This window comes from Nelumbo nucifera, chromosome 2 (assembly GCF_055504915.1).
Source record: "Nelumbo nucifera cultivar China Antique chromosome 2, China Antique-T2T, whole genome shotgun sequence".
NCBI classification, from domain to species: Eukaryota; Viridiplantae; Streptophyta; class Magnoliopsida; order Proteales; family Nelumbonaceae; genus Nelumbo; species Nelumbo nucifera.
Window position 1 is genome coordinate 9,557,805 of NC_142650.1, and position 27,937 is coordinate 9,585,741.

Here is a 27,937-nt window from a genome sequence, read left to right on the forward strand (position 1 = left end):
CATAAGTAGGGTATTTTCTGTTTACAATAATATAAATAAATAAATATCAGAGCTCTCGTGTAGGAGATACTAACAAAAAGGCTATAAATCATGTTCATCTTTTGATATTAACAAGTTTAATTCACATATTTTAATTATAATATCAAAATCAATTTAATCTTCTAAATCAAAATTTTCTTACTATACTATATTTATATGATTGGTTCAAACAAATTGAGTGTGTATACTTGTCCTATATAGAGTAGTGATTATCGTCATGTCATTAACCATTGACCATCCATAGAACTTTTAACAATATTGGTAATGTTATTTTGTATGATATGCAATAGGATAATTCAGCTTTGAAAAACTGCCAAGTTATTTGAAGAGACAGAATTGGTTTAAAGTAGTAGCTGGTAATATGCCTCTGGACTACATCATCCAACCAAAGACAAATATTTTAGGGCTGCTGCCAAAAGATTAAGGCTATGTTTGGGAGTGTTTATGTTAAATATAAGTGCTTAATTAAAAATAAGTGTATATTCGAATAAGTATTTATTTGTATTTGGCACTCAATTTTTTCAAGTGCTTATTTTAAAAAATAAACACTTATTTAAAAAAAAAAGCACTTGTGGTTTTTTTGTCCTTCATTTTCTTTCAAATTTTTAAAATATCCAAACCAAAGTGAATGAATAAAAGTATTTTGATAGAAGTATTTTCGTAAAAGTGCTTTTATAAAAATACTTTCGGAAAGGTGTTTTCATAAAAGTACTTTGATAATAGTTCTTTCACAAAAGTGCTTTTATAAAAATATTTTCATAAAAGTGCTTTTATAAAGTACTTTTCTAAAAATGCTTTTATAAAAGTACTTCCGTAAAAGTGCTTTTATAAAAGTACTTCTATAAAGTGCTTTCAAAAAAATACTTTTATAGAAGTGCTTTCATGTAAAAGTACTTTCCTAAAAGTACTCTACTTTCTTAAAGGTAACAATATTGAAAGGGTATAATTGGCATTCTAAAAATTTAATGTGGACAATTCCGGGAGAACAAATTTGAATAAGTGCTTATTGTATGAGCACTTAAAAAAAACTATAATTTTGGGCTTAAAAAAATAAGCCCTTATTTTAAAATAAGCACTTATTTCAGGCTTATTTCCTAAACACCAATAAGTGCTTAATGGTGTGGTCCTAACCCAAATAAACACTTATTTTTAAGCACTCCCAAACACGGCCTAACACAAACTCAACCCCTCTTAGTTTGGGATCAAGCTACATAGTCCATGGGAGTGCTTTTTGGCCTAGATGGCTTTTTGGGATCAAGCACTCCCAAACATGGCCTAAAACCCTCCCTCGACCCTATCTTCCCCGCATTCAAGGATAGGTGCAGGTTGAGTTTAGAACTCACATCTAATTTCTTATTATTTCTTGTCATATATAATCAATAGATAAGTAAAATAACATAAAATAAACAACAAAATTTCCAATCGTTTGATTTAGGCATATAAAAAACACATAAACTAACAATTATCCTTCACGTAAAATTCAAAATATTATTAAGTTTAAGACTTAGTATATAAAGTTTATATGCTTTCCAATAACATACGGGTCGGATTTAGCATAATATCATATCCTATCCACTGAGATTTTAGAATTCCAAAATTTGTCTCTACTCCAAAACCCTGAAAAAAAACATGCCCTTGTCCAAAAGGATAGAGGCAATTATAGAATAAAAATTACTATCCCTAAATATAAATAGATACGGGTTTATCACTTGACCGGAACCACTGACACCCACAGACTACAAGAGGGGCTTAGGGAGCAAGTATTTAGCGTTACTCCAATATTATTTAGTGATAAAAATGGGGGATGTTCCCAATTCCCCAAGCGGGAGTCATGAGTCATGAGTCATGAGAGGGGAATAAAGGCGTATTCATAAGCGTGACGCCAGAAAACACAATGGCCCTATTCCTCATTATCGTCGTTATTTGAAATAGGAGGGACTCGTGTGTGAAAATATGAAAGATTTAAAATTTTGATTGACTTTAAATAAATAAATGCAATTATAAAAGCTGATATTTTTATTAATTTCACTAATAATTAACAATTATATAGGAATGACAACAGGGTTGGTTCAGGGTGGGGCATCCCATCCCTTTCCCTGCCCCATAGTCAAGACGTTATCCCATCCCTAGTGTTAGGTGGGTTCAAGGCAAGGCAGCCACTCTTTAACGTCAGGCAAGTTTAGGGAAAGACATCCTATTGCTCATCAAAGATGAAGAATCTTCAAATTTCCCTGCCCCATCCCCAATATTAGGCAGATTAAAGTAAAGGTATAAATCGAATCATGTTGGACCAGCATAATATGACCCTAAATATAATTAAAACACTATTAACTTCATGCTATATATATAAAAAATAAAACCGTATTTCGAACATGGTAATTACAGAGTTCGTTGGATGGGTGCCTTCCTAGTGATCGAGTGGACACTGGACAGTCCCATGCAGTGAGCTGAACTGATGATCACGTCATTAAGATTTAAAGCAGCAGCTCTCAGCTCAGCAACAATAACCACGTCCACGCGAAATTATATGCGATGCGTGTAGAGTTGCACCTTCTCATTGGATAAAAAGGTGAGACTATCGTAAGGTAATTAAGAGCACTAAGAGGAACTAGTAGATCCATAGTTCAATTTAAATTGAGAACTGATCATTGCAGCTTCAAAAGTTCAAACCCTAAAAGATGAGAGAAAGTAGGCATTTGGTTACTTCTGTTCAGACGAGTTTGCCGACATCAGAAAGCTACTACAACTTCAAATCTCCAACACCTGATGAAATTAAATTAACTATCAATTAATGGAAAAGAAGGAAATGGGCACGTGAATTAATTATTATTGCTGGGAAACTGGGGTTGGTTGGGTACTGTTTGGTCTTTCTAACAACTTTTTAATTATCACTTTCTTTCTTCCATCACTACTGTTGTATTGATCGAATGAGTTGGGCATATATCTTTATGGGAATGAGATTCACACAAACACGTTTATATAGAAGAGAGAGAGAGAGAGAGAGGGAGAGGGTTAACGTTGGATTCTTAACAATCAAACAATGGAAGAGTATTTTAATTAACAGTTTAATTAGAAATTGATGCATATTAGCCTCACTTTCATTCACATAGAGAAACAATGACCAAAATCTACAGATTTGATTAGATATAGGGGGAAGGAGGAATAATAAACCTTTGGAAAATTGAATAGCCCAATCTCCTTCAGCTCTCCAGCACTGACTAATTAAGCAGCCATGAATATTCTTCTTCTTATATATATATTACTTAAATGAAATATTGCTTTGTTGTGCCATGTGACGGATTCTGCTGGGCTGAAAGCTTGCTTGAGTCATGAACAGGAGGTGAAGTGGGTAACAGTTGAAGCTAGGCCTTTCATGACGTTTCCATTAAGGAAGATTAATGCGTGGGTCACCATTAATGCTCTCCTCGAAAAATATTGCCTTTGTAACTAACGATTTGTTATAAATATTCTAGGATATCGATCATTATATTGTTTATTATTTCTCATATTTTGCTGCTCTCCTGCTAGCTCTCTCTGTTGATCAGTTATCGATCGATCACACTCGAAAGAGATAAGATTGAGAAGAAAATTATGGCGGCATCATCCTGATCATTAATGCTTTTAGAAAAAAAATTGTTCGACAGAAAGGAAATTTGCTTGTGATGATGGGTCTTCATCTTCTAGAATGCATATATGTATGGATGGATAGGAAAATGTCCATCACGCTTCTGGAAACGAGCTGTTGGAGTCTTTCGATAAGCAGGAGATAGTGTCAGTACTATTATGGAGACAGCCATTAGTGTCCTTTGAACCAGATGCCACTTTTCTGCGTTCAAAATCAATGTTGAAGTAAAAACTCTGCAACTTCTTCCAACCAGAAGAAAATTAAAACAAATAAAGGTATCAATGATGGGTAAAATAATCTTTTTCATCTTTCCATTAACAGGTGCTAACAGTAGGTGGGGTGGGGTGGGGTGGGGGGGTTGGAGTTTGGACTATTGAAACAATTACTTAATTCCAACAAGGTATCAATGATGGGCAAAATAATCTTTTTCATCTTTCTATTAACAGGTGCTAACAGTAGGGAGGATTTAATCAAATTTTAAAAAACTCAAGGGTATCTTTGTAAACAACAAAGTAAAACTAGTCAATTTCCTAAAACTTAGGGATATTTTAAAGAAAATTTCCCTATATTAGGTAACTATTGTCGACCTGATTTGTAGATAACTTCTACTGCTCTATTTCTACAATCATTTTGCTGTGTTAATCTGTTCATGTAACATTTTATGCTTGGCTGCATTGGCATCAAAATGATCTTGGCCTCTTAGGGGATCAAATCTTATATCCTACATATGCAGAAGATTAGTACTAGGCAGCAAGGTTCAAAGTATCCACATATCGTTCTGGGACCTCTCCAATAGTGCCCCTATAGTGGGTGTATCGGGGTTTGACAAGGGAGTGGAGGAACTCTAAACAGGCCCCCCTGAACCAGTTTTGAAAAAAAATTAAAAAAAAAATATCGATTTACCTGATACACCCCTATCAGCGTATCGAACATATCGATATTTTGAACCTTACTAGACAATATAGAAAGACAATTTTTCTGAATTCTGCCACATGAGAATTGAAAACTCACTCAAAGTATTGATTGTACGGTGTCTCAGTTTTCAGGATCACCAAAACGTTAAAATACTTGGAATTAGAGATTTTTAGTAGGTTAAAAAATTAGAAGAGCTCGACTATGACAATGGAAAGACATGATAACAAAAACCTTGTACCTATGATACCATAAAGACATAAAATCCGAAAAACTTACATCCAGGTAATGTTCATCAAAATTCATGGGTGCTTTGATTGGTCAAAACTTTAATACCATGTCTTTTTGGTATCATAGATTATCAAAATCCACAGGAGTTTTGATTGGTCAAAGCCCACTTGAATCATTTACTTGTGAATTTGTGAAACTGAAAAACAAAAATAAAATAGAATTATCTATTGTTAAAAACTCTGCAGACATGATTTTTGAGTATGCAGAGTATTGAACCATGACCACAAGGTAGTGTAGGTTGACACTTAGAAAATACAATCCCTATCTTATGATTGAATCGTCTTGTTGCATCCTATAAGGGTCCATTTGGTTCACAGTCAGAATTGGAATCAGAATCAAAATGGTCTATTCCTATAGTCTGTTTGGTTCAAATAGGAATGGAAATAGAAATTAGAATCAGCAGAAATGGAATTTCATTCCCAAGGGAGGGGCAGGGAATGGTCATTCCCTCAAATGGGAGAATGCCATTCCAGCAGGAATAGGAATGGGATTCAGATTCCGCCCAACCAAACAGTTTGAATCAGAATAACCCATTCCGATTCCAATTCCAGATCCCCTATTCCTGTGAGCCAAACGGGGCCTAAGTGTATTGCAATTGCATCCCAACCATAAGAAGTTCTCCTCAGTAATGGTCAGCTATCTAATGGATTGATCAATAAAATATTAATTCAGGACAAAAACTTGGTTGCAAAAACAGAATATGACTAATCACCTACAAAATTTTCTTGATCAACACCACACTCCCAGTCCCAGCCCAATCCCCCCTTGTCACTTTTCAGCCCATATTGAATCTGTTAAAAAAACTATGTTCAGCCGATGATGACCTTCGCTTTCACAAATGAGAGGATTTTACAATTTGAACTGTCCAGCATCAACGGATTACTACCTCCAAATTATGGCTGAAATAATGGTAATTTCTGTCCAAGCACATTAAATAGTCCTCTAACAGAAAATGAAGACGTTCTTCTCAGATGACACCATCCTTTTCGAAGAAGCAGTTCCAACAATTCTCTCAAGCTAAAATATCAAAGATTTATGTGAGTAAAATCACCCAACGAATTGACCTGCTTTTAAAAAAGGACATAAACTAAAGTTTTGCACAAAAATTACCCTATACTGATCGAAGCGGGAGAATAGTACAGTGCAAGCCATATTATCCGATCCTTCAAGCATATTAACAATCTGTAAAGATGGGAAGGAGCGTGCAGGATTAAAATAATGAACAGATTCCAGGGAAACGAAGTTTAAATTACTTGGGTAAACAATAAAGAGATATAAAATGAGGTTCACCTCTGGATAAAGTTCTTTCCTTTCTGGAAGAGAATATATAATTAAATTCTGTATGCCACGAATCTGCTCTTCAAAGAGGGCAGGTTAAGCATAAGATGGATGACGACAAGGGAAAGAAAAGGAAAGGGTGAGGGCGCAATGAAAATTTGTGAAATAAAGTACCATGAGAATAGCTATCAAAATAAATAATATCATCGCAATATTGAAAGTGAAAACAAATACAAAAAAGATAATAAAAATAATAACAGTTGAGAAAGCATGACAACATAAAATTTGCAGAATCAGACCAGCATGACCCCTAGGAGAGTTTTTCTTTTTCTTTTTCTTTTTCTTTTTCTGTTACTTAGAATTACTTCAGCATAACTCTTTTCTACATTCTACGAAATAAAATTGTTCCACATCAGAATATTCTCAAAGGTTGCAGTCTAAGCCTGTTTCAGTTTTAACTGAGCAAAGGGAACACTCTTCACAGAATAAAAGTTCATTTTCGACCAATTAATTGATAAGATCCCCATTCCCGCAAGCTAGACAGTAATACTACTGTGTTGTGTTCCTCTCTTCGTGTGGACTGTGGAGAAAGAAAGTAAGGCAGACTGGGTTAGATTGACCAGAAGTCTCCAAACTTAAATGAGTTTTATTAGATTGAAACAGGTCAATAACAAGATACCTAGCCACATGAAATAATTGATTAAATACAAAAACCCGTAACTGTTCACCCTAACTGACTCTCCTAGTGGAGATTAACTCATTATTAATAGCAACTATCACTCAAGTGATGAGTTACGTTAAACTCAGTATCCCTGCCAACTATTCAAATAGACCCTTAACCATAGAGACGTGGCTGTGCATGTAACTAACCCCTCATCTGATGATCTAATCCATTACAACTCTTTGACCCAAATTAAGTAAAGCTCAACGCAACAAAGTCTGGAATGTAACAAATTATATGCATTCAATTTTTTCTCAAGAGGTAGAAATAATGATTTTTCTTTCCTAATCAAGAATTTTATTTATTATATACCAACTAGAAAACAGAGAAGATTCTATCTAGATATAATGCCCTTACCATATTAGTGCAGGGATTCTCTGCCAAATTTATTGCAACCCAGAACAGCTCCTTAGACAGAAACCCACGGGGTTGGTTGGTCATTGGTGTAGCAGAGGCTCTTGTATTTAATCCCCATATTTAGCATGCATAAGACATTTTTATGAGGACATAAGATCTTCCTTTTTTTTCTATATAAAAAGAGAAAATGTTTGTCATGTGGTGGCTGTCTCTTGGATTAGCAACTGTAGACAATTGATGATAACATTCTTTCCTTTGCTCCAACATCTTAGAAACTATGGCCTAGCATTTCAACAATGCTAGCGTCTAAACAGATGTCATGACACACAACACATCATTAACAAACTTATACACTGATCTTTGCATATTAATCAAGGATGTCAATTGCAGCATTGCATTTGGCTAAATGCCTAACAAATCTGAAACATTGAACATGCTTTACAAAACTTCAATTACACAAGTAGACATTAAGGGCAAACTAGCATAATATATTCCTAAAAGAAGAAACAACCTTGTATCTGTGATAGAAGTGCGCTCTCTCAGTATAGAGCATGATCTTTCTTGTTCCTTGAAAAAACCAACCCCGTGCACGAGATATATCACTCTGCTTTGTGTACCTAAATTTTGAAAGGAAAGAAAAAGGAAAATAAGAGTGGTTACAAAAAATAATAATATATATAGGAAAGGAATATTCTTACTCATCAAGCAAACAAAAGGATGCATTTTGCGATTTCAAGAAATTCCTAATTCGAACAAACTCGAAGTACAAACTGATAAAAATCATAATTCCACCTTGCATGGAATAGAAAAAAAATATTCATATGTATGATTCCAATTATGAAATTATTTTTCAAGGCTTGAATTCACCAATACATGATTTAATAGTGTAGATAAAAAACTAGTACCTGAACTGAATCTTTTATTTTAGGGAACACCTACAGCAAGAAAAAACTCGTGTTACTTAAATTCACAGCCAGCTGAATCGTGTGAAGCAGAAGGGTGACTAATGAAAACTACATATGAATGGACTTATAAAAAAAACTACATATGAATGGTGTATGATGTCAGAGAATGTAACTTATAAAGTGTGGGCTGAGGTGTAGAGACCTCTAAAGAGGGACTATAAAAAAAGGGTAAATTAGACCCCTCTTGTACTATGGAGTCGGTGACTATTACCCCCTGAACTTTCATTAGCAACAAATCCCCCCTCCGTTAGAGTTCCATCAGTTAGCTTTGAAAAAGATTTTCATTCAGCTGCTTAAAATTTCCCCAAACTACCCTTTTCTTATTTATTTGAATGATTTATGATTCAATTAGTTCTCTAAATATAATATTGATCTCAATTGCTCTAATAAATCCTTACAGATTTCTGGCTGGATTCAATATTCGAATGAAATGGTAGAGGTTTCTTTTTGATAGATACAAATTTAAGGTTTTCTTGATTTATTGGAGAAATCAGTGGATAATTTTAATATTTTAAGATGAAGAGAAACATTCATGTTTGTGAAATGAAACAAAAATTTAAAGAAGCTTGTTTTTCTATGTCAGTGCAATGATTCTTGTTATTTTAGCTGGTTTCATTTGGAGAAAATGGAGGTATTTTTGGGTCATTAAGGGTTTAAGATAAAAGGACAAGGAAAAGAAAACAAGGAAAGTTCACATGGGTATTTTGGTGATTTAATGCCTTCTGTCATTTGATTTAATGGCCAAGGGGGTATTAGCCACAAAATGAAAGTTCAGGGGGTATTTTCACAAAGTGAAAGTTCAGGGGGTTAATTGTCACTGACATAGTACAGGGGGGCTTTGTAATTTACCCAAAAAAGGAAATAAAGAAAGAAAAAAAGCACAGAGATGACAAATCAGAACCAAAATGCAATTTAAACACATCTTCAAACTCAGGATGCATTATCAACCAATGAAACAAGAAAACTAAAACTACACTCCTATCATCACGATCCACCACCATCAAGATGAATGCAACAAAAACAAAGTTGCATTAATCTTTGATGATGGTTTTGGGCTTAAGTATTATTTGGCATGTTTCCAGAGAATAAATTCTGATGATTTGTGTAATTCTAAGGTACACTTTTATGTTTGATCCAGTTAGTGATTCTATTTATTTAGAAAAAGAAGTTAGATAATTTAGCTCAAAACTCATCAATCAGTGTTAATCAGTGTTACCATGGAGCAGAATTTAAACTAAAGTGATCCCCATCATATTGTGGTAAGTGGGTCCCTAAATATGATGATGCCCATACCCAGGAAAAATTAAAAAATCCATGTATTTTATTTTTACATTATGTAATTTTTTTCTTTACTTTTTTTTTCATGTGTGTGTGTGGCGGGGGGGGCAATCAACCATGACAATTTACTTATTTTTGGCAATTATATATGTTTTCGCACCAGCTAAACAAGGAATTGTGTTATACTAACCTTTTTAGAAAAATAATCTACCCGAGAATCATCAGCATTAATGATTGAACTTGCATCAAAACGCTCATAAATCTGCATATGTAAACATTTAAAAAATAAAGTGGAACTTGGTGAATATGGTTCAATGGTAACAAGAAACAGTGTTTGTACTTGATCAAGGACACTTCAACTCATGCAACAGTTTGGAACAAACTGAAGTTACTTGAACATTGGAATGCTTGTTGCTTTGAGAAGCAGCTTGCCATAACTATTAATCAGATCACAACCATTGCAAGAGTAAAAGGTAACAACATGTTTTACCTTCTAAACCACTACTCTTGATGGTAAGCACAGCCATTACACTGTCTTGGCTACTTGAAATCAGGTTTGAACATACATCATAACACGTGACTCCACAAAAATAAAAAATAAATAAATCTATGTAGATGACAAGGGAAAGGAAAAACGAGGGAAAAATTCTGAACAATAGGAAGTACCATAATAGTGAGATACTAATTTTATCCAATTTATACCACATGAAGATGTGACAATCCCATGTAGGGAAAACATCTCTGCTATAAGGACAATGTTGTTCCATGTTATATTGGTTTCCAAAGCCTTCAAAATAATTCTTTTTCTTTTTTCTTCTGTGTTTTCATTTCTTTCTGGTTAAGGATACAAGTAGATATAGATATTTCATTTTGACCAACAAGTTAAAATGCAGCTAACAAATGTTTTTGACAAAAATACCCTCTCTCGAACCATTGTGCACTCTCCCATGACCCCCAACTAGTTCAAGTACATGCTGTGATGCTGACTTGTTAAAATTGCCACAAACATTTTAAACCTTTACACATTGATGAGAAAACCTTAATAATAAAACAAGTTTATGGCCTTTTAAGGATAACAGTTATATTATTTCTCAATAATAGGTAACAATAGAATTTGATGCCAAATGCTCCTAAGAAAAATGGATAAAGGAAAAAGGTTCAGATGCATTTTAATTGAAATGTAAGTCTATTTTTCAGATAGATTTCTTCCATGTATATGATAACTATCCTCTCTCTTTCTAATACCAGTAGGATGAACACTTTATAGGCATACCTTTACCATTAAATCCATAAGCAGAAAAGCTTGACTAAAAAGAAAAAGTATAAAATGAATACAAGAAAACAGTAAAGTATTCAACAAACATAATGAAATGGATGAAGAGCAAAATTACTATATGCTCCATCTCCTGAAACAAGCAAGTCTGAATAGACAAAAATGAACCAGGTTAATGACTATGACAGGCATTACACTATATACAATTGGCTTCCTTTTTAAATTAAACTGTTAAACAAAAACTATGTAAACTTACCATATTGCTTCAATTTCAATCTTAGCTTAATGCATACCTGAAGGAAAAAAAAAAAAAACAACAAATAACTTAACATTTGTTTGATTCAAATACAAGAATCACACACCTGCCGCACTTGAAGCAACACTTTTGGAAGAACACCTTTATACTCAGAGATCAACTTCACCTGGGAATTTGAAACAAATGAAAAAAAAAAAAACAAAGAAGCTACTAGGGAAGGGATGATAAAATGGAATAGGATTTGACATACCTTTCCTTCATAGTTTACACAAAGGCTATTGAAAAGTGCATTTATGTCTGTGCAAAGCAAAAGATGATCAGCATGCTATATTCATCGTGATCTTTCAGTAGAATTTGTGCCTAGAAATATTAATGGCCAATTTATTCTTCCTGCATGGCTCAATATAACATATAATGAATATTGACGTTATTTTAATCAATGATACATTTTGTTAGCATCCATTTTTATGCTAATTCTTTCCACACTTCAGATGAACTACAACATACCCTTTCAATGGTATGCATGATTCGTGTAGGAAGAATATGTAGGCAAAAATTCATCATTTTCCATACCACATACTTGGACAAAAAGACATTGGTTTCTAGGCATAACTCAAGTTCAAACTTTATAACATTATGCAATGCCAAACAATGCACAAGGGTGATTTATGTGGATAATTGACTGTCTTTCTTCACATATTATGCTATACCTTCAAAGTAAGTTTATATGCCAAGTAATGTAAACATTAAAGAATAGATGTTGAAATCACCTGGGTTTACAAATGACCCTAAAACAATGGTTTGTCTATAGAACCGCGATTGTCCATCAAGATACCTAACCAAGAAAATGAACCAAAAGATCAAATCAGCTGATTCTAAGCAATTAACAAAATGCTTTAAAAACCAAACAGCAATGAGATGAGATGCCAAGTTGATCAGTTGATTAGCAAACTTTTTTTTTTTTTTTGAAAAAGTTAAAAGTATTGTATTGCAAAAGGAAACCAGATACACCAGCCCATGTACAACGAGGACCTGTACATTGGGAATTTTCAAAAGATCTGATAGATCAGATAAAAAACAGTCCAGCTTGCAAAAAAGGAATGAGCTGAACTCAAGTGAAAGCTCTTTGTACACCTAACCAGGAACAAAGAAAACCTATAATTTTGTTCTTGACAGAAACTGTCATTGGAAAGATTATCAAAAATCCGGCTGTTCCTTTCCTTCCAGAGGGCCCAAAGGATAGCAGCTGGAAAGATCTTCCAAAGCGGCTTGCCTCTTGCATTCCGACCTTTAATGGTCCATCCCTGAAGCAGCTGAAGGACTGAGGCAGGAAGACAATAAGAAACACCAAAACAGGAGAGAGCCATTTCTCAAAGCTGTTGAGAGAAGTTGCAGTGGATAAAAATGTGGTTGGAAGATTCAGGAGCTTCCACAACTCTCTGTCAGTTTTCAATTATTAATCTTGACACATAAGAATGCTTCAACCAATCAATTTCTATAAGAAAGTAACATTTGGTATTTATTATTTCTACATTGAATTTCATTTGCAATCTGAAAAAGGAGTCAGTGAGAAACACCCCAGATGCAAAAACATTATTGTGAAGAATACTGGACTCATTCTAATAAAAACAAACAGTACTTTATTGCATGTGATAATGCTTTCTAATCTAAAATCTATCTCTTAACAGTCAAAACATACCAATGTCTAATGCGCATGACATCAGTTCCATGCTGCTTTGATGGCAAGCAGTTCAGTTGTTCAACCACAGAATTTACATGAGACCAATTCTGCAAAATAAAACATAAACATCTGTGTTCAAGCAATGTACTTAAACCAAAATACAAGAGGAAGAAGGTAATCATGTCTCATACCTGCATTGCTATTACATCTGCATGATCAATTATCAGTACCTACTCATAACAATAAAATCAATCATTGCTTTCTAAAAAATGACAAAATATGCTTGTATGCACCAGAAAACAAGAAAACCATGTAAAGACACACACCTCTATGGAAGACAGATAATCAACATCCTTTTCCTTCTCAACCTCAGCTTCCCCAATTTTCTGACAGGAGCCAACAAAATCAGTAACAAAGTATGTTTGATATGGGATGCATAAAGGGTGAAACATGATGTGGTTGTGGTCATTTGTTATGTTCATTCTTTGGAAAAGAAAACATTAAATGTACCCATTACACTAGTCACTTATAGCTAAGGAATAACATCCAGCTGAAATTAAGTTCTTGATGTTTAAATCTTATGAATAACAGAATTGCTGGGGTCCCCTTGCAAAATGAATAATCCAAAAAATTAGCTATCAAATATTCTCCTTGGGACATCATCCTGTACAAAATGTAGAGTTGGTTGTTCTCCTTTAGGCATTATTAATATGGTATCTGGTAGTAAATCAGTAAGAGAAAACAACAAGAAAATAAGAGAAGGGGAAAGAAGAGAGAAAAATAGAATACACGGTAGAAGGAGAAGAGAACCCTGTTGATGATAACTTAAATCCTCCTAAAAACAGTTGGCCCACTATATATTTACACAATAAAAAGATAATTTACATAAATAGCCTTCTGTATGATAAATTGTGGACTGGAGCATCCTTATTTAAAAGGTAAAAAGTCTAATCTACCCTACCACCCAAATACATCTGTATTCTCAACACTCCCCCCCCCCCAAGCAGGTGTGTATGTATCTATACCCAGCTTGCTAACAATGAAATCAATACGAGGGCGGTGTAGTGCTTTGGTCCACAAGTCAGCTAGTTGCTCTCCAATTTTTGCAAATGGAGTGTCTATGTCACCATCCTGAACCTTCTCTCTGACAAAGTGACAGTCCACCTCAATATGTTTCATCCTCTCATGAAAAACAAGGCTTAATGCAATATGAATTGCTGCTTGATTACCACAATGTAAATGCATAGGAGTCTTTGTGGATTTAATAAATTATATTTATCATAATTTGTTCATATTTTTTTATATAATTTTGAATTTAATAAATTATATTTTATGAAATAGTACAGATTGAAGTCAAAACTACCAAATAGTATGCTCTAGGGGTAAAATAGTAAAATTAAGGAATTTCATATGCTAAAGGTTTGATCCAACACAAACAACCTTCTCTGTTCAGAACCTCTAAAAAGTCGAAAAGCATCTGTCTCTTTTCAGATTTCAGACGCCATTAATATCTTTTTAACTTTTCAGATTTCAGATTTATTAAATGCCACCTAACTCAACTCTTGAAGTGCCCATTGGTTCAACTTCAAAGTTTATTTGCTTAGAGTTAAACATTGCAATTTGTATACTTTAACATTAAAATTAAACACCCAACCAAGCCATTTTGATGTGTGTTGATTCTACTCAGTGTTGCAGGCCCCAAATCATACCATAGTAGGAAAACACACCAGGATGAATATTCATCCTAAATAAACCCACCAAGTGGTTGAACGTGCCAAGTTGTAGGTATCACTTGGCCAAATTTGGTTTTCCAAAAGAACCCTAAAATAATGTATAATGCTGCAGTCTTGGTTCATATAAAATATCATAGTTCTTAAAAAAGTGGTTTCTACCAGTTCGGTTAAGATTCAAATCTAAAACATAGGGTTAGGTGGGAGGTTGTATGTAGAAGCAAGAAGGAGGGAGGCTTGGGAATTGGGAACATAAGGATTACTAGGGAAATGGCTGTGGAGATTTACCTTGGAGAAAGAAAGATTGTGGGTTAAGATAGTGGGAAGTATTCATGAGCTGGCAGACAATGGATGGGACTCTAGGATCTCAACACGGACTACAAGAGCATCTCCATGGAAAGCTATTCAAACTATATTGCCCTTGTTCTCCCCATGGATCAGGTATGATTTACACTCAGGTAATCTTATTAATTTTTTGGAACATGTTTGGGTTGGGGACTCCTCCTTGAAAAACCAATTTCCAGGCATCTTTGCTATCTCTACCCTTAAAAACGAACCAGTTTCCTCTTTCCCTGTACCTTCTAACTCACATTCCGACTTCAGCTGGAATCTAGGTTTGAGAAGGGATGTCAGAGATACAGAGTTAGATAGTATCTCAGCTTCATTATCCTCCCTTGAAGGGGTTTTCTTGGAGCCATCAAAGACAGACAATAGAATTTGGACATCACTCCATCGGGTGCTTACAATTGTGCCTCTTTCTTTAAGGCCCTTTTACCTTCTTCTCCTATTGGACTGCCATTCCCTGTAAAAGAAGTGTGGTGTCAACCTATACCTCCAAAGGTTGGGAGTTTCTATTGGGAAGCCTTTCTGGAAAAAATTAATACAAGAGATCTACTTCAAAGAAAAAGACCCAATAGTTGTTTGTCCCCTCACTGGTGAATTCTCTGCAAATCCGATGGTGAGTCTGGATACCATTTACTAATTTCTCATCAGTTTGTTAAAGTTATTTGGGAATGGTTTACTTCTTTGTTTGGGTGCAGGTGGACTCCTCCTCTGAATGTGCAAAGCTTATTCACTTCCATGCCCAATGGGCAAACCAAAAGGGCCAAGATCATGTGGAGATGTGTAAGGGCTGCAGTATGTTGGACTATTTGGGAGGAGAGAAATTCAAGGACAGTTTCAGATAAGGAGAGAAGCTTGGAAGTAATCCTAGAAACTATACAAATAAGGGTGATACATTGGCTGAAAACTTTGGAATTGTTTACAGTGTTCTCAGTTGATGAGATGAAAATATATTGGAAGGAGATTGCGGATTCAATTCCAACTAAGAAGACTTCAAGTTCTTGCTAGACACCTCCACCTCATGGGTTTACAAAACTGAATTTTGATGGAAGCAGCATGGGCAATCCAGGGCCCTCTGGAATAGGGGGAGTGAGTGTTAAGAGACAAAAAAGGGAACCTATTAGCTATATTTTCTGGTCCAATTGGGGTGGGTGATTCCCTGAGGGATGAGATCTTAGGAGCTCTTGAAGGGATACAAAGGGTCAAGGAAATGCATATTAAAAAATTGATCATAGAAGGTGATTCTGAAATAGTGGTGAATTGGCTAAAAGATGACAGTTCTATGCTCTGGAAATACAACAATGAAAAGAGGAAGTTCAAGTGGCTCACTAAGGACATGGAAATTCAGTGTACATGGATAAAAAGAAGTGCAAATGCATTGGCAGACGGGCTAGATAGGCAGGGGGTGAATAGAAACACCATCTTTTGGGCTATTTTGTAATTGTTTCATGGTCTGGGTGTACTTTGGATAGTAGGGAGTTAAGAATTTTTAGCTCCCTCCCTTGTAATTCTGATTTTCTCAGTCATGAATAAAATTCATTGTTATTGATCAAAAAAAAATCTAAATCAAATCTTTTTGGAGGAATCTAAACCAAATCTAAATAAGAAAATTATGGATCTAATATTTAATTAAATTTTAAGGCACTAGAAAGAAACTTCTTAATTAACATTCTCTTTCTTCATACTTACTATAATTTTTTTTCCATCTAAGTTACTAGATTCTAAATTTTTATGCTGTTGGATTAAGAACGAAAATATAATGATACATATTTCATTTCAGAAATATTTATTAGCATCATTTTTATTAATAAAAAATAAATATCTCCTATAATAGAAAGATTAACTTGCCAAGTCAGCAACGCCAACTTATCAAGTTGAAATTATAAGCTTAACTAAGTCAGGTTACTGAACTTTCCTACCATGTAGCAATAAGATTACAATAAGAGGGATTTTATTGAGAAAAGAAAAACTTCATTCTAGAAAGAAGGAATGAAAATTAACACAAATCACAGCCGCACAGTCTTAAGGGGAAAAAGAAAAAGAGATAGTCCATACAAATAAAGCAGCTTGAAAATATAAACAACCAGAACAATCAGGGCCCCTCAGGCATTGGAGGGGGGACTAGTGATGAGAGTGATGCTATCTGTGCATTGTTTTCAGGACCAATTCAGCAAGGTGATTCAGTAAGAGCAGAATTCCTAGCAGCAGTTTTTGTGGTTGAGAAAGCCAAAGAATTGGGAATTGGTAGGTTGGTCATTGAAAGTGACTCAAAGATTGTAGTGGGATGGCTGAAAAAAGGTGACGGGGTGATCTGGCAGCTTAGAAATGAGTTCAGGCACTCAAATGGCTTTCAAAAGATATAAATGTTTGAATAAGATGGGTTAGGAGATCTGCTAACAGCTTGGCAGATAGCTTAGAAAAAGCATGGGGTTCAAAGATAACTTATGTACTGGGCACAATTGTAATATAGAGGGGGAATAATCCTGTATTGGGTTTCATCTTCTCACAGCTTCTTGTTGTGTTCTGTTCTTGCTAATCTTTAATAGAATTCTGTTTTTTGTGTTACTGATAAAAAATATATATATAAACAACCAGAAAAATCATTATTTTGTACACATTAAAATCATCTAAGGTGATGACTGTCGAGTTGGTCCGAGTTGTTTTTTATTTAGTTAGGAAGTTGTTGGGGTTTAGGCCCATTAGTTTATGTTTTCTTAAGTTGTGACTGTTCAGCTATATTAGTAGCTGCCCTACTAAGGGCATCCTTGTAATATCTCATCCTTTAAGTTAAGTATAAATATAATGAGAGGTAGGCGGCTAGGGTTAATTTTACAATCCTGGTTGATTTCCTACTCTTTTCTTCTTCTCCTTTCTTCTCTACTGCTGAAATCTTCATCTTCTCCCTCTTTCCTTTCACAAGAAACTCGATTAAATCTGCAATTAGTGATTTCTACTTGGTATCAAAGCGGGCCAAAGGTTCCTTGAAGTTGTTCTCTCATGCAGTCCTACATCGGCCGACTGCATGGTGATTTAAGAGGTTGATCGAAGCTCTCAGGTAAGCCCAGTTTTTGGATTTTTTTGGTGGATCTGTGTGCCCTGTAGCTGGTTTAGGGTTTCTCATCAAAATCAGGAAAAACTGGAGAAAGGGGAAGAGTCATGTTTCTGTTGGACTCTTCAATTTTGACCTAGGAAGCGGCGCCCTAAATTTTTAGGGTTCCTTGGAGTTTTTTGTAAGGGATGATTCAAGTCCTGTCTGATTTGGAGGCTTCTAAAGAGAGCGGCTGCCTCTTCTCTCTCTTCTCCCGTCCCATAGAAAATGAATCTTTTGTGGGAAGAAAGTCTAGGACACTAGAAAGGTGTTGTTGGTTCCAAAAAGTGTTTTGTTTGATCTTGTTGCAAATTTCAGATATTTTCTTTACATTTTTTGAGAAGCATGAAGTGCCACGGAGTTGAAAATAAGCCCGGGAGTGAAATGGGACCAGTGGGAGGAGGTGTTGGAGACCCTTTCGGGGCTGGGACCATTACTACAGTTAGGTTAGATGGTGCAAATTACTTAGAATGGTCACAATCTGCAAAGATAGCCATTGGTGCTCGTGGGAAATTAGGGTATATCACTGGTGAAGAGGTGAAACCCGAAACTAGCAACTCCCGGTGGGTACAGGAGAATTATATGGTGATGACTTGGTTGTGTAATTCCATGTTGCCCCATATAAGTAAAATTTTTTTATGGGCAAATACAGCTAAGGAAATATGGAATGGGGTTGCAGAAACCTATTTACAGAGGGAGAATGTTGCTAGGGCTTATCAGTTGAGAAATCAGATTATTTTTACAAGGCAGGGAGATAGACCTGTTGCAACCTATTTTTCAGCCCTTAAAACCCTATGGCAGGAGATTGACCATTTAGAGACATTTGCTTGGGAAACCACTAAGGATGCAGCTACCTATCAGAAACATCTAGAGAAGTATAGGGTGTTTGAATTTTTTGTTGGCCTTAATCCTGAGTATGATATTGCACGATAGCACCTTCTTTCCAGGGACAGTGTTACTCTCTCCCAAGCATATGCTTTTGTGTCAGGGGAGGAGTGCAGGAGAGATGTGATGATGAAAAACCTTATTCCTAATTAGTCTGCCATGGTAAGTGCTGTGAAACCTAAACAAAGTGGAGATCGGGGTGGCAGTGAAATCAAGAAGGAAGATAAAAGAGATTTGATCTGTGACTACTGTAAGAAGCCTAAACACACAAGAGATACTTGTTGGAAGCTTCACCCACATCTTGTGCCGACTAGATTGAAAAATAAGAAGAGAAATGCACACATGGAAATTACTGGTGACATTCCGGCCCCTCCTACTACAGCTGCTCTGGAGTCTGTTGCAGCTGCTGCAGTAAGGGCCAAACTTGAGAGGTATGGGCTACTTCTGAACCAGCGGGATACAACCAGTTCCAGTTCAGCCGCAAGCGGACAGCAAGGTACAGGTGGCACTTGTGGAGTCCACTCTACTTCCTTTGCTCACATAGGTAGTTCACACGTCACTGCAAATTATTTTTCTACTTCGGGTAAGGAGGGACCTCCTTGGATTATAGATTCTTGAGCCTCAGAGCACATGACCCAGACCTCTACTATTTTTTCAACTTACCAGCTCTGTTCTGGCAGAGATAGGGTCTCCACAGCTGATGGATCCCATGTTCCTATTGCTGGGAAGGGATCTGTCAAGATTAGTGATTCTATTTCTCTACCCTCTGTCCTTCATGTTCCCAGATTGAGCACTAATTTGTTATCTGTTAGTAGTTTGACTAAGAACCTGAACTGCTCAGTAATTTTTTCTCCTAGTCATTGTATTTTGCAGGATCTGGATTCAAAGATGACGATTGGGTGTGGTCGTGAAGTGAATGGAATCTACCTCCTAGATGTACTTCCTCCTCATCAGAGTCATCATGTCAGCAGGGATAGTGAGTCAAGGTCTATGGGTCAAATTATGCTTTGGCATAATCGTTTGGGCCATTTCCTTTTTCTTCTTTGAGCTTTTTGTTTCCAAAACTTTTTGAGTCTGTTAGTTTGTCAAGTCTGGAGTGTGAAGGTTGTCAACTTGGAAAGCATTGTAGACATTCATTTAAACCTAGTAATAAAAGATGTTCTTCTTCTTTTGATGTTATTCATTCGGATGTGTGGGGCCCTTACCATGTTCCTTCTATGGGAGGCTATCAATATTTTCTCTTATTTGTGGGTGATTTCTCACGATACTCTTGGATTTACTTAATGAGATCCCGCGATAAAGTACCATCCTTGGTGAGGAAATTTCATCAGATGGTACTAACATAGTTTGGAACAAGAATAAAGGTGTTCAAATCCGACAATGCCAGGGAATATTTTGAAATACATATTGCCTCATATCTGTTAGAATAGGGTGTTGTCCATCAGAGCAGTTGTCCCTACAGTCCACAGCAGAATGGTGTTGCAGAAAGGAAGAACAAACACATTGTTGAGATTGCAAGAAGCATGATGATCACATCTACAGTTCCAGTTCGGTTTTGGGGTGATGCAGTTCTCACAGCAGTATATCTGATTAACAGGGTGCCCTCTCGTATACTTGGATTCAGCACCCCATTCAATCTCCTTTTTTCCTCAGGGGGAGATGTTTCATATTCCTCTCAGAGTGTTTGGGTGTGTCTGCTTTGCACATATCCTTGGTCCTCACCGCTCGAAGCTTGATCCCAAAGCAAAGAAGTGTGTCTTCCTTGGATATGCAGAGAATCAAAAAGTGTACTACTGCTATGATCCAGTCTCTGGGAGCCGGTGTGTTACCATGGATGTCACCTTTTTTGAATCCACGTACTTCTTCTCAAAGAATCCTTCTCAGGGGGAGTGTTTTGGGGAAGTGAGTCAGCAGTCTATTCCTCTCCCAGTTCCAGTCCCTGTGTCTACTCCTGTGCTTGACCTCCACCCTGTGTCACCAACCTTGCCACCTCCTTTGTGTTCTGCTTCTCAGCATTACTTACGACAAAGACTTCACAAGGAGGTTGATTCCACTACAGCAGAACTCACATTACTTCCTGCCGATTCCTTGGAGACTCCAAATTCGGCTGACATGGATTCAAGTATTCCTCTTGTCCCGCTACTGTTTCAATTCCCATTGATTCTACTAACATTGTTACAGATAACCTTGATCTCCCTATTGCTCTCAGAAAAGGGAAGAGAAAGTGTACTGCTCATTGTATTTCACAGTACTTATCCTATAGTGGACTTTCTCCTTCCTACCGTGCTTTTCTTTCCTCTCTTGATTCAGTGTCTATACCCAAGGGTGTTAGTGAGGCTCTCTCCAAACCTGAGTGGAAGACAGCTATGCAGGAAGAGATTGCAGCTTTGATTAAGAATCAGACATGGGACATTGTGGATCTACCAGAAGGCAAGGAGACAGTTGGATGCAGATGGGTTTACACAATAAAATATAAGGCAGATGGAAGTATAGAAAGGTACAAGGCAAGACTTGTTGCAAAAGGGTACACACAGACCTATGGCATTGATTACTTAGAGACCTTTGCACCAATTGCAAAGATTACCTCTGTTCGGATACTTTTTTCTCTTGTTGCCCCATACTCTTGGCCCTTGTTTCAACTTGATGTGAATAATGTTTTCCTAAATGGGGATCTGCAAGAAGAAGTGTATATAGATCTTCCTGTTGGCTTTTACAATGATACTGAAAAGGGAAAGGTATGTAGGCTTAAGAAGTCACTTTATGGCTTGAAACAATCTCCCAAAGCATGGTTTGACAGATTCAGAAAGGCCTTGATTGTTTTTGGCCACACTCAGACTCAATCCGATCGCACCTTGTTTGTGAAGCGAAGGGGATCTTTGGTGTCAGTCCTAATTGTTTATGTGGATGATATTGTTGTCACCGAGAATGATCTGAGTGAGATTGATGGTCTGAAAAGGAACCTACATAAAGAATTTGAACTTAAGGATCTTGGAGAACTGAGATACTTCTTAGGCATTGAAGTTGCAAGATCAAAACATGGAATTTTTATCTCTCAAAGGAAGTATGTCTTGAATCTTCTTCAAGAGACAGGAAAGCTTGGAACAAAGGCAATCAGCACCCCTATTGATCAGAACCATAAAATCAATGCATCAGAAGGTGAACCAGTAAAGGACATTGGGAGATATCAGAGACTTATGGGTCGGTTGCTATACTTGTGTATGACAAGACCAAACATTTCCTATGCAGTAAGTGTAGTAAGTCAATACACGCATGCTCCACGAGTCCAGCATTGGGAGGCAGTTGGCAAGATTCTTGCTTATCTGAAAGGACATTCGGGCAGAGGCATATTATTTACTGATCATGGACAATTGAAACTAGAGGCTTATACAAATGCAGATTGGGCAGGATGCCTTGATGACAGGAGATCAACTTCAGAAGTGTGCACCCTTGTTGGGGGTAACCTTGTCTCATGGAAGAGTAAGAAATAAACAGTGGTGGCAAGATCAAGTGTTGAAGCTGAATACAAGGCCATGGCAAAAGAACCTATGATGCTATATTGTGATAACCAGGCAGCAATTAACATTTTGCCCATAACCCAGTCCAGCATGACCGAACTAAGCACATTGAAGTGGATAGACATTTTATCAGAGAAAGGGTAACTTCTGGAGAAGTTTGTCTTCCATACATTGCTTCTGATTTGCAGCTCGTTGATGTTCTCACAAAAGGTGTTGCAAAGAACAAGCTGGAGCATGATCTACGCAAGTTGGGAATGTGTGACATTTACTCCCAACTTGAGGGGGAGTGTTGAGTTGGTCCGAGTTGTTTTTTATTTAGTTAGGAAGTTGTTGGGCTTTAGGCCCATTAGTTTATGTTTTTTTAAGTTGTGACTGTTCAGCTATATTAGTAGCCACCCTACTAAGGGCATCCTTGTAATATCTCATCCTTTAAGTTAAGTATAAATATAATGAGAGGTAGGCGGCTAGGGTTAATTTTACAATCCTGGTAGACTTCCTACTCTTTTCTTCTTCTCCTTTCTTCTCTACTGCTGAAATCTTCATCTTCCCCCTCTTTCCTTTCACAAGAAACTCGATTAAATCTGCAATTAGTGATTTCTACTATGACCAATACTGCCAAGACTATAAAAGCCAAAATGAATTTTCATTGACCTTGAAGCACAAGGAGGTTTCAAATTCCAGGAATAGAAAAGCCACATGCTTACAAGGAAGATACGTATTACCTGAGGAACTTGGTGATGTGCTATGAGCAACATTATTTTCAGAACGTTGATTTTTCCTCATATCCTTGCTTGTGTCAGTTTTCTCAGGTGTTTTAGGTCTCATACGCCCCGAGTAAAATCAATAAAAAAATAAAACTTCATTACCAAACTGAATGACAATTCTTATGACAATATATTTATACAAAGTACGATTCAGTCCTCTATTTTGTTTAACAATAAAAAGCACTCTTTTTTTGGCAAAAGTAAAGTATAATTTATATTAACTGAAAAAATACATATACAACTATGATCCTCTGTACAAGAGTATTCTGTACAAAAACACCCTTTAAGGACCCCCAAAAAAATTTACATTCAAGAAAGTGGACAAGAGGTCATCTAGACTGAAACATGTAAGAGTAGACAGCCATGCTCTCAACATGTCAACTGCAGAACTGATAACCACCTCCACCAGATTCGAGTTCTGCTAAAAAATTCTACTATTCCTTTCAGACCATATTGTCCACAAGACAGATATGGGAACCACACCCCAGCAAGCTCTCCTTTTCTTGGACATTCCTTGCATCCTCCACCCTGCTAACAGGTCCTTCACAGAGTTCGGGAAGCACCCAACAGCTGGAACAGAAATTCTCAAATGATTCCAGACTTTAGAAGAAAAAGTACAAAATAGGAACAGATGATTTTTTATCAATAACTCATAAGAAGAATTTATTAATTTTAAAATAACGCAGAGAAGCAAGACATTGTGGAAATTACAACAGACACCAAGTGTCTGGACCCCCCAAATGTATTACAGCTGAGCCCATAAACATTCTCTGTCTCTGAACCCCTAGCTTAGCTAGACCATCTGCCAGGCTGTTGGCAGATCTTCTAACCCAATTAACCTGAATAGACATGCCCTAGAATGCCATTTGAAACGCCTAAGAACATTCCTTAGATGTCAAGATACTCCTTCTCCCTTCTTTAGCCAATCAACCACTATTTTGGAGTCGCTTTCAATAATTTAGTGTTCAATTCCCAATTCTTTGGCTTTCTCAAAATTCAGCTTGGAACATATCGGATTAGCCTAAAGATGAACCATGTGAATCTTGATTGCCCCAAAGAGAAATCTTTCAATTCAAAGGCCACTATGAACTCATTAAATTTTCTCATGCTTGTCGTAGCCCTTCTCCTACACCCATTAGATTCTTCCACAAACCTGATTATGTTAAAATCCTCTCAAGACACCACGGTCCATCCCACAGACCTCTAATGTCTGGCTCTCTGCTAACTCATCCCAAAACAAATTTCTTTCTCTATAAGAGTTTGGCCCATACGCATTTGTGAGAACCCATTCAAACCCATCCTAAACATTCCTTAATTTTACCAACACTGAGTATTTACCCACCAGTTCTTTGATGCACTGTATTGTTTCATCCCTCCAGATTGTTATGATGCCCCCCGAAGCTCCCCATGATGGGGCAAAGCTCCACCTAACATTCCTCTCTCCCCAAAAGCCTCTGACCCATTTGATTTAGGAACAGATGAATCACAGACTCCCTATCAGCATTGCAGAGGAAGCAACCCACATTTGCTAGATTAGCTCCTTTCCTGACCAGCAAATCCTTAGTTAAGCATTTTTCCAAGGCCACTACCCAGGCAAAAAACTTCACTTTTGAGGGAGTTGCATTTCCCCAAATTGCTCTATAAGGAAATGAACTCTCCTGCTCACCCATCAAACCACCATAAAATGAACTGACTGAGAAAACCCCTGACATGGACCATCTCCACTACCTTAAATCTTAGCCATTCACATTGACTTGTTGGGATGTTGGTGCATCAAACAGAGCTACTTTGGCCTCTCCTAGGAAAGCTATCCATGTGACTTTGCCTATCTTCCTTGAGCGAGTCAGGTATGATTGCTATTCAGTGTCTAAAATTCGCTTTTGGGAGGACCTTTGAGTGGGTGACTCTACTCTTAAAGATGTTTTCCCCTCTATTTACTCCTTACATTTTTTTTTAAATGATGCTACATCTTCCTTTTACCCTAGTTCTAAAGGGGTGGCATGGAACTTGGGTCTTAGAAAAGGGTAAAGAGAGGTTGAGTGTTTCCTTGTATCCGAGTTACTGCTTATCCTTGATTCAGTTGCAGTAATTATTTTCTTCCTAATGAAAGAATCTGGATTCCTGGCCCCCAAAAGCTCTTTCTCTTGTGTCTCCTGCCTCCGGTCTCTGGTTGCTTGTGCTCCCTTTGGATCTTCCTTTCCAGTGAGGTTTGGTGCAAACCAGTTCCCTTAAAAATAGAGGCTTTCTGTTTGGGAGGTCTTTCATGGAAAAATCAACACTCTGAATTTGCTACAAAAGAGAATGAAAAATGTTTGTTCATCCCCAAACCGGTGCACACTTTGCAAAGCAAACAGTGAGACAGCCTATCACATCCTTATTCCTACTCTTTTGTTACCTCTATTTGGGAGTGGGTTTTTTTTTTTTTTTGATAAATTCTATTTGGGAGTGGTTCTTTGATCTTTTTGGGAGCAGGTGGACCCTGCCTACAAGCTTAGTTAGTTTGTTTGCAGGTAGAACCTTTAATTGGCCAAGGAAAAGAGGAAGAATTTTTGTGGAGATGCACTAAGGCTGCCCTGTTATGGATAGTCTGGGATGAAAGAAATAAAAGACTTTTCAAGGAAGAGGAGAGATCTATGGAAGCAATCCTATAATGTATTCTTTTAAGGGTGATTAATTGGGTCAGGTCCTTGGATTTGTTCTCACCTTTTTCCTTTTATGAGACATAAGAAGAAATTGGAGGGAAGTGGCTTCTTCATCTACAAGAAAATCTAGAAGAATTAAGAGTTTGGAACCTCCTCCAGAAAGCTTCATAAAACTCAATTTTGATGGGAGCTGTCTCAATAACCCAAGCCCCTCAAGTATAGGAGGGGTTTTCAGGGATAAAGATGGAGTCACTTTAGCTCCACTCTCGGGTCCTAGTGCTCAAGGAGACTCCACTAGAGCTGAACTATCCATTGTTTGTGTGGGGCACAATTAGCAGAAAGACTAAATCTTAGAAGATTGGTGGTTGAAGGGAACTCTCAAGTGGTGATAAACTGGTTAGAGAATGAAATGAAGGTAACTTGGACCTACTGTAAAGTGATGAAGAAGATCAAGTGGTTATTAAGGGGAATGACAGCTTGTTTTCATGGGGTTCCTAGGGATGCTAATGGGATGGCTGATTCATTAGCTAGGCAGGGGGTTGTTAGGGAACAATTATCTTGGGCTCAATTGTTTAAACTGTTTTTATCTTTTAGGGGTAGTCCCTTTTTTTGATAAATACTTTTAGGAGTACTCATACCCCTCTTGCTCATCTATGTACATTTTTGTTCATATTAATGAAATGATATCTGTTAACTATCACAAACAAAAGACACACACTACCAATGAGTTGATTTTGCTGAAACATCTCCTTCAGGAGATCAGTATTCCTATAGCTAAAGTGCTAAAGCTACAAAGCTATTTTGTGACTATCCAGTTTTCAGTGAGAGGACGAAACATATAGAAGTTGACTGCCATTTTGTCATATAGAAGGTGACAAATGGCAAAATAGTTGCACCATGTTTCAAATTAGAAGACCAATTAGCAGATCTCTTCAGTAAGAGCTTGAGTCAAACTAGAACAAACTATATCTATAACAAGCTGGAGTTCTATGACATATATGCTCCAGCCTCCAGCTTGAGGGTGGAGGTTAACGTCTAATCGGCAAGGGTATAACTGTCCTTTGTTAATTCGTATTAGGCTGTTTTATTCTTTCTCTTATATCACTTAAATAAGGGCAGTCTTGTAATTTCAGTTTATGATTAAGAAATAAAACACATGAGAGTTCAGTTTGTTTTCTCCTGGAAAACCCTTTTCTTTTCTCTTCTTCTCTTCTCCTCTTCTCCTACTTCTTCGTAACATACCTATTCCCACACTATTTCTGCACTTATTTATTGATGTTTATTAAATAAAACTACAATCAAATAAAAACAATATACAAGGAGTTCATTCTTAAAGCAGCATAATCTAGTCTACTTATACAAAGAAAAAGATTCATCCTAAGTTCGTGCAAAAACATAAATTCAATGCAACAGTTGAAACAAATAACTTTTGAAAAACCAAAAACAGATAAAAATGGAACTAAGGTCTCAGACAGTTTTCACAAGAGCAAGTGTATTGTGAGTACCTCTTTTTCTGCCGTATCGTTTTCCCATTGGTTTTGATTACTTGAGGGATGCGTACTAGAGCTGCAATTGTCTGGACGAACCTTTTTCTATGCCGCGGCAGCTTAACCCCTGTTTGGCATCGATTTGTGTTTCTGATTCTCAGAACGATTCCTAAAAGATTCCTACTGGAATAACTTCTCCCTGTCGCGGCAGCTTGAGCTGGTGCTGGGATTGAAGAAGTTGCCGAGTTATGAAAGACTAGTTACAGAAAAAATAACTTTGTTTTAAATTTGTGGCAGACAGATATTTCCCAACAGGAAAAAGAGATAGAAGAAGAAGAAAAGGAAAAAGTATCTGTCGCTGGTAATGAGACTTGCTGCGACTTCTCGCTAGTTGCGGTCCCCAAACTCGAGGAGAACAACAGTGAGAGAATGGTGAGGTCGCTTGCAAGTCCCTAATGACAGTATCGGCTATGAGTTGTAAGAACAAAACTATGCAGACGGATTAATCTGGCGTATCCGACCGTGCCGTGCTGACTGTTTAGGGTAATATTACTAAGGGTCCGTTTGGTTTGCCACGCCATAGAAATCGGAATCAGAATGGAATGGTCTAACTAGATTTCAATTGATACTATTTTGATTCATTATAGGCTGAAATTCAAAATTGACCAACCCCTGATAAAAAATTCAAATTTTGACTTTTATTGTTCCTTTTTGAATGGATAAATAGCTTGACATTCAAATTTATATAGGCAAATATGAAGAGGTAAAGAAAACATGAGTAAAGAAAGAAAAAAGGCAAAAAAATAAT

At 36.8% G+C, this 27,937-nt stretch overlaps 1 protein-coding gene across 7 annotated transcripts; it reads right to left on the reverse strand.

Moving 5' to 3' along the window:
• Window positions 1-5,489: 5,489 nt before the first annotated feature.
• LOC104595007 (protein NUCLEOLAR FACTOR 1-like) lies at window positions 5,490-27,128 on the reverse strand. 7 transcript variants are annotated; one of them, XM_088899211.1, is made up of 14 exons: window positions 22,959-27,128; window positions 13,003-13,062; window positions 12,868-12,906; window positions 12,695-12,783; window positions 11,766-11,830; window positions 11,246-11,292; window positions 11,102-11,161; window positions 10,996-11,032; window positions 9,657-9,728; window positions 8,129-8,158; window positions 7,735-7,840; window positions 6,158-6,220; window positions 5,978-6,049; window positions 5,490-5,884 (listed from the first exon to the last, which is right to left on the reverse strand). In XM_088899211.1, exons 1-9 carry the CDS (start codon window positions 22,989-22,991, stop codon window positions 9,721-9,723), a joined length of 438 nt encoding a protein of 145 aa, XP_088755337.1. In that variant the 5' UTR covers window positions 22,992-27,128; the 3' UTR covers window positions 5,490-5,884; window positions 5,978-6,049; window positions 6,158-6,220; window positions 7,735-7,840; window positions 8,129-8,158; window positions 9,657-9,720. The 7 variants fall into 7 exon arrangements, with proteins under 7 accessions (XP_088755337.1, XP_088755333.1, XP_088755334.1 ...); XM_088899207.1 differs by lacking the exon at window positions 10,996-11,032 and adding an exon at window positions 7,224-7,393 and having other exon boundaries at window positions 22,959-27,124; XM_088899208.1 differs by lacking the exon at window positions 10,996-11,032 and having other exon boundaries at window positions 6,158-6,225; window positions 22,959-27,124.
• Between the last annotated feature and the right edge of the window lie 809 nt (window positions 27,129-27,937).

Excerpts from the sequence above, each read along its gene's own strand:
- LOC104595007 (XM_088899208.1), bottom strand. The coding sequence starts at position 22,991 with ATGTTGCTCATAGCACATCACCAAGTTCCTCAG. Across the intron at positions 11,831-12,694 it reads GTCATGCGCATTAGACATTG|GTATCTTGATGGACAATCGC; the intron begins GTATGTTTTGAC and ends TTTCTTGGTTAG. Across the intron at positions 9,729-11,101 it reads TGTTGCTTCAAGTGCGGCAG|ATTTATGAGCGTTTTGATGC; the intron begins GTGTGTGATTCT and ends TTACATATGCAG.